The following is a 7,500-nucleotide window of genomic DNA, read 5'->3' as shown; positions in this document are numbered from 1 at the left end:
TACAGGGAGAGAGAGTGGCACAGAAAGGGGCAGATGACCAAAAACGGGCACTCGACTCAGCACAAGCGGGACAGAAACCACATTATGTAAACTGAGAATGCGTAAAAAAAGAGATTAAGATTCCCAACAGACTGAAATACGATCGTCAGAGAACAGAGCAGTCGCATTTTAAGATTCTTCAAAACCACCCCCTTTTTTTTAATGATAATCACAATGGCCTCATTTCACTCTAGACATTATTTCATTATAAAACATTACGCTAATTCTTTTTTATTTCTTATATAAAAAATTCTACACATTTTACTAATCATTAAAACCATAAAAAAAATCACAAAAAATATAAAAAAAATTATTTTATATTTATATTATTATTAATTGTATTCATTAAGCTAATAGCATGCCCAAACAATAGGATTTATTTATTTATTTATTTATTTATTTATTTATTTATTTATTTATTTATATTATACTTTTTCGACTGCCATTTACAGATAAAACACTTCACTTGAGCCATATCTAGAGACAAATCTAAAACAGTTAAACTCGGATTCAAACGCTATTCGATTTTAATATAATACACTTTTACCCAAGATTTGTTTTTATATTTTTAGTACTGAACCGCCATATTAATTAATTCTGATCTCCTATCAGATATCTATACAGAGAGAGTGTCTTAGCATTGATATATATATATATATATATATATATATATATATATATATATATATATATATATATATATATATACGTACATATATACGTATATATATATATATATATATATATATATATAATATATATAATAATTCTGACAATGTATATATATATATATATACGTATACATATATATATATATATATATATATATATATATATATATATATATATATATATATATATACATTGTCAGAATAGAGATTTGTGAAAAGTTTGTTCATTTAGCTAAGTCAAAATAGTTTTTTAAAATGTTTTTTAAATAAATTAATGACAATAAACTCAGTCAAATCAAATTTAAATTATACCCAATCTATCAATCTAAAAAATTTAAAAACCGCTAAACAACATAGACCGTTAAACATAAAGATTTAAATCTGAAGCCAAATATAAACAACATTTCAACTAGTGAAAAGTAACACACTCTGTAGCAGCTTCTCCATGCACTGATCATGACCACAAGAAATTATTTATAATATCAATTCCATAAAATAGATCAGAAGTTAATAGTAAATAGTAGCAAATAAGAACTGATCTTACCTTCAGTGCCATTTGGTGTCATGGAATTGTTGTTAATGTGCGAGTTATCAAGGTTTGGGCCGTTCGGAGATTCGCTGCTACCACTGACTCGGCTGTGCGGACTGGCTAGATCCTGCATTTCCATAGACCTGTGAATGAAATGTACATTAAATATCATCACATCATATATATCAAATCCACAGAAACCTCCTCCTGTATTTCATCTGATATCCTCACTGAAAGACATACTTTTAGCCATCACAATTAAAGCACATTTTAAGACAAAATTCTAATTATTTTTAATAGATTTCAATTATTCTGACTAATAAAATCCCTGGTGGTTATTTTACATATTCCTATTTATTTTTACATTTTCACATTATCACTGACACCCACACACACACGGTATTAAAACACATTGCGTCGTCTCCTGAGATGAAAACACTTAACGTCCCTCAAGGCACGCGAATGACATCTGACACAAATTGAACAATTAATGAGACGCCTGACGATTGACTGAGCCTGCTCATTTTAATAGTTAATAATTCACACCGTTCACGGATGACGCCATTTTCATACACTCACACACTTTTTTTTTTCACGGGAAGGTTTGGTGCAGTTCACTGCTAATGAGTTCAGGAAACAAGAAATGAAGGTTTGAGATTAAAAACGTTTTTCTTTTCTGAAATCTGTGCCATTAAAAACATTGTTCTATCATCTGCATGGCTTTATTATGCATGGCAAATGAAGGCCAGTGTGTGTGTGTGTGTGGGTGTGTGTAGAGAGAGACAGTGAGAGAGAGAGAGAGAGAGAGAGAGAGAGAGAGAGAGAGAGAGAGAGAGAGAGAGAGAGAGAGAGAGAGAGAGAGCAGCCGCAAAACTCAAACACATGTTCATCTGTGTTTGTCTTTGCTAAAAGCATTATTGTTCTAACTACATTAAGGAACAATTACAGCGATCGGCCAATCGGCTAACTCGATCTGACGCTAAACGCTCGGGCTATCAGAAACATTCAGCCTTAATAATAATAATAATATCATCATCATCATCATCATCATCATCATCATCATCATCATCACAAAACAATAATGCTGCACATATTATCAACAGAAAGAGATTATTCAACTTCCTGTTTAGAAACAAACAGTAAAAACAAACAGCATTAACAGGAAGTTACAGCAAACAACAAAGTTTTAATATAATTATCTCAGAAACTAATCAATGTCTCTAGATTTTTTTTCTTTTTCTTCACTTCCTGTGTCATCTCCTGTCATGTTTCTGTCTTACCTGAAACTTGATGATTCTCAACTAGGCTTTTCCCCCTTTTTTGAGTTCGAGTCTTTTTCTTTTTTATTTCTTTTTTTCTCGCCCACCTGCGGTGAAACAACGTCCCTCTTTGTTATTCTAGCTCGGTGTCACTGTCCGGATCTGTCCGTGACACAATAGACGTTGTCTGAGAAAACATTATTGTTATTCCCAAGCAGACAGACAGACAGAGAGAAAAAGAGAGAGAGAGATAGAGAGAAAGAGAAAGAGAGAGAGAGGAGGAACAGAGAGGCACATTGTCTACGTTTTTCCTCCTCCAGGTCCTCCCTCCTTCCTCCCGAGAACGAAAGAGCGGGCCCGAAATGAAGGGAAAGGTGATTCATCATTGGACTACGACAGCTGCAAACTGGATTAGTCCTCCCCCAATCAACATGCAAAAGCAGCTTAGCCAAGGTAAGCAGGAAGGAGGGAGGGAGGGAGGGAGGGAGGGAGGAAGGGAGGGAGGTAAAGACAGAGGGACAGACAGAGAGAGAGATGGGAACTTGTTGAACAGAAGCAAGTGGAGCGCGACACCCCTAGCATCTTCACCGTATCTTTCATCTGCAATTGATGCTATCTGAAATTTATCTCCCTGCACAGTGACAGTTCCTAATGACTCTGCCTCAGGCGACATAGAGGAAAGCATTGGGTGGGGGGAGAAAAGAACAAAAAAGAAAGAGAGGAAAAAGAGATGGTGAGAGCACTTTAGAGCCCCTAAAACTGCAGTCCATCTCTGGCGATGAGGTCAAATTGGAAATGGAGAATGCGTAGAACATATGGAGCCACATATGGTTCTTATGACACTACAAAATGCCCCCATTACCCCCGTGAGTCAGTGCTCTCGCCACTTTCACCCCGGACTCTGTTTTAACCTCGGAACAGTCCACAAAAGCCAGAACATTAATGCATCCATCAAAAAAGAAATAATAATCATCTGTTTCTAAACAGTGACTGTTTACCTGAACCTGGACAAGACAAACATTTAAGCACAATTTTAATTTACCTTGGCTAAGTTCTTAAGTGCTAGTTATCTGCTAACTAATGGCTAATGGCTAAATCCCCAAAGATTCTAGATGCCGGTCTTGTGTAAACTTAGCTACAATACACACTTGTAGAAGAAGCGTCTGTTTACTTCTGAATTTATAACCGTGCTTCATATCAAAGTACAGGACATGTAATGATAAGAAAAAAGAAACGTCAAAAAAAAAAAAAAACGATAATTGGTTGTAATTTAAAGTCACAACTTGACCTTCCAAAAATATATAATTTGGAACTGCATTAAATTTACAATTATACATGAGTTTTAGTGGTACTGGCAACCATCGTTCTGCTGTGTAAAAGGTCTCTAAAAGAGGTTTGAAAAGAGTTTTTTTTCTTTCTATCTTATTTGTTTATTTATTTACTTGTTTGTTTGTTTGTTTGTTTGTTTGTTTGTTTATCTGCTTGTTTATTTTTCCTTTTTCCCCTTGCACTGTTGTTTGTTTTAATGGAATCAAATTTAATATTAATCCAAAACCAGCATAAAATTATTCTTAGACAAGACAACAGATCAAAATTCACACTAATCTTCTTTCTTTCAAGTGTTTATTTTACACTTCTTCAATCCAGTTTAGATATAATATATATTTAAAAAAACAAAAAACAAAACAAAAAAAACAAAGAAAAAACAGCCACAACATCAAGAATAAAAGTAAAATGCTTTCAGTTAAATCTCAACAGTCTGAGCGAGGAGAAATCAGACAAAAATGATATTTCACAACCAAATAACGAGATTCTAGACTCTAGCTCTTGACCGACGGCTCTGAGCGAGTGACCCTGTTCCTGCAGGTGAGTCTGTGCAGGTGACGCACAAACAGACGCACAAACCTAACAAGTAAAGACAGTCGCTTCAGCAGAGAAAGAAGAAGTGCACACTTTGATGTTCACGTTTCAATTCAGCCTGCATCGAGTGCCGCCTTTACAGGAACAAAGCACCGTGTCATCAAAAAAAATAAATAAAGGCCAAGCGCACGTCACTCATGACTGTTTGCGCTCAGTTTTTTTTGGTCATGCTTCAGTTGTTTCCACAAGCAAACACACACACACACACACACACACACACACACACACACACACACACACGCTGCGGAACATTGTCCCAATAGCAGGTGACACAACATACAGTGTTACTGATATTTAACATAATATTCTTGTTATAGAATATTAAAAATAATAATAAAATAATAATAATATTGTATTAACAGTGTTATAATATAGTTATTATACATTCTTAGGTTAAATATGTCCTAGTGCTAGTGTTTTTACATGCTAGTGTTTTTAAAAATAAGTAAAACTTAAATGATTATATCATTCTGACAGAAGTAAAATATGACATGTTATTAATGATTATTTAAATATGTGCTTATACAGTATATGAACTATACATAGTGATATATGTGGCTTTCTCTATGTGGCAAAACAATTAGCTTTAACATCATGCTTTTAATTCAAAGTATTTTATTTTAATTTGATCCACCATAGAGGTCATATTCTGTTTTAAATGTATACATCATACAGCAAACCATATGTACTATAAAAAAAAAACACACACAACGCTTTAATCAAAATAACTTTCAACCATCTAATCCCTGCATAAGCCGCTCAGCTGAACCCACACACTGGGCCAAAAACAACAAATCGACATGCAAAGAATGTCGATGTGGACAAAAATTGGACGCAGATGTGAGACGAAACTGCAGCGCAGCACTTGTCTGTGTGAGCCACTGAGACACGGTGAGAAGACTGATTAGCATTTAAAAATGACAACAGCATCGAAAAAGGTTATACACAGTGAGGTGAAGCCTAATTACTCCCCACGCACGAACGCACACACACACACACACACACACACACACACACACACACACACACACACACACAAATACAAAATACTTTTTAAAACATCACCAGATTATGTAGTCAAGAAATGACAAAATATGTAAAGTATATACTGTAAATTGAAATTAAATTGATAGAACGATCCCTAATATATGACCTCGGAGACACAAACACACAGTAACTCTGATTCTATTATAATGAATGCTGTGTGTAAGGTGGAACTGTTACGTGTGTATGCTCATCTAAAGATTTAAAAATAAAACGATTTTTAAGCGATCGCTTAGACACGGGAACCCCAACTTAAAGCAACAATTAGAAAAAGATATAGAATTCTTTTTTATATAGATGTAAATACAGCTAACACACACACACACACACACACACACACACACAGAGAGAGAGAGAGAGAGAGAGAGAGAGAGAGAGAGAGAGAGAGAGAGAGACATGCATCTTAGATAAAAATAAAAGTTTAATCAATGAATACAAAAATAGCTAAGTAAAATTTACTAATATGTACTATAATACAGAACTATAATAAAAAACTATTTCAAATAATATTTAATTTTTTAAGAGGATTTAATTGATATTTCTAAAACTGTGCTTGACTATAAAGCCCAACAAGATGACAAAATTAAAATCAAATATATTAAGTAATACTGATATTTCTTTAAAAACAAACAAACAAACAAACAAATAAATAAATAAATAGAAAATCTAACAAAAGTGCCCACTGTTAATAAGCAGGGAGTGTGTACATGTGTGTACATGTTGTGTGTTAATGCACAGTACATGTGTTGTTGTGATTAATACATTGTACTGTGTTATTAATAGTGCACTTGGTGTAATGTCAGTAGAGCTGTGTGTGTGACTGTGTGTGACCGTGCGTGTGAGAAGTTGTGTGCGTCTGCATGTGTGACTGCGTGCGCGATTTGGTGTAACAGGTGATTAAAATGTTAATTCCTGTCAGATGTCGGTTGACGTGCAATTTGTCTCCGTCGTTTTTGTCCAATGTGACGTGCAGTTCACGTTAAATCCGCTAATAACGCTCACTTCGGGCCTCCAAATCACTTCCAGAAGGGCCGCTTCATAAAGTGCGCACTTCGTCCCTCGCTCCCTACCGCAGTGCGACAAAAAAAAAACTCCCAAAACATACCCAAAAGTCTCCCAGAGCATCTGACAATATTCCTTTACAAAATCAATATGAAACAATAATAAATGACAATTAAATGTCAATGATAAAAATGTTTTCAAATAAATGAGTAGTTTGCTAAATGAATTGTTAATTGTTGATAGGGTTCATCTGGAATCAAAAATGCGATCGTGATCGTCAAACAAACCAGTAATTAACGCTTGTCATTATGCAAAGAAGCTCGCTGATTAGTGGGCAAGAGGCAAAAATAATTTGCATAAATCATGAATAATTAATCAGCTTCTTAACTAAATAATACGCTGCTGTATTTACACAATACTGCAATGCATTTGTTATAAACAGCATCAATTAATGCTGGGTTTCCTCAACACACACACACACACACACACACACACACACACACACACACACACACACACTTCGGTAAACAGTAGTCGCTGATCTCGCTTCAGTGCTTATGAAAGAGAGCGTCGTTTTCACAATTGTGAGCTTTATTAAAAACAAACACAGCAAGTCAATACTCTAAAACAAGCTCAAGGGTGAAGGGGAGCATTAGAATAATTTTTGATATATTTAGCACAAATAAAATCTCATAGGAGAGAGAGAGAGAGAGAGAGAGAGAGAGAGAGAGAGAGAGAGAAATATTGAAATATAAAATTAACTATTTATTACAAATTTAAGCGAAGAAAAATTACAATTAAATTTTTTTTAAGTAAACGATTGCTACTATAATTTCGAAATATTTTCTGAGTTAAGATGATAAAAATGAAAAATAATACGAATGTTAGGAGCTCAAAACTTTACTCTGATGTTTCATTCAAAATATATTTATTTATATTTATTGGATTTGTTTGTTTTGCCTGACAGTGCATATGATGACAACACTCTGTTTATGGAAATTGTAAAATAAGCTCTCAATTTGTATTATGATTACTT

At 34.3% G+C, this 7,500-nt stretch overlaps 1 protein-coding gene and 1 long non-coding RNA gene across 6 annotated transcripts in view; one reads left to right on the top strand and one right to left on the bottom strand.

Moving 5' to 3' along the window:
* LOC125140267 overlaps nucleotides 1–4,583 on the top strand; it is a 7,683-nt gene extending 3,100 nt beyond the window's left edge. The window contains exons 2-3 of the long non-coding RNA XR_007139554.1: nucleotides 2,819–2,951; nucleotides 4,365–4,583. This is a non-coding gene — a long non-coding RNA (uncharacterized LOC125140267). The remainder of the gene's footprint in view (nucleotides 1–2,818; nucleotides 2,952–4,364) is intronic.
* The window catches only part of eya1 (EYA transcriptional coactivator and phosphatase 1), a 49,562-nt gene that overhangs the window by 40,711 nt on the left and 1,351 nt on the right, over nucleotides 1–7,500 (bottom strand). For 4 of the 5 annotated variants that reach the window (XM_027176917.2, XM_027176939.2, XM_027176946.2 and 1 more), the window contains exon 2: nucleotides 1,255–1,382. In XM_027176917.2, the coding sequence (XP_027032718.1) occupies nucleotides 1,255–1,378 (124 nt within the window). In that variant the 5' untranslated portion in view covers nucleotides 1,379–1,382. Of the gene's footprint in view, nucleotides 1–1,254; nucleotides 1,383–2,519; nucleotides 2,776–7,500 lie in introns of those variants that run through there. The other variant, XM_027176925.2, reaches the window with a different exon arrangement.

Source organism: Tachysurus fulvidraco, chromosome 25 (assembly GCF_022655615.1).
Source record: "Tachysurus fulvidraco isolate hzauxx_2018 chromosome 25, HZAU_PFXX_2.0, whole genome shotgun sequence".
NCBI classification, from domain to species: domain Eukaryota; kingdom Metazoa; phylum Chordata; class Actinopteri; order Siluriformes; family Bagridae; genus Tachysurus; species Tachysurus fulvidraco.
Note: the sequence above shows the minus strand (reverse complement) of the source record. Positions and strands in the feature narration are given on the sequence as shown.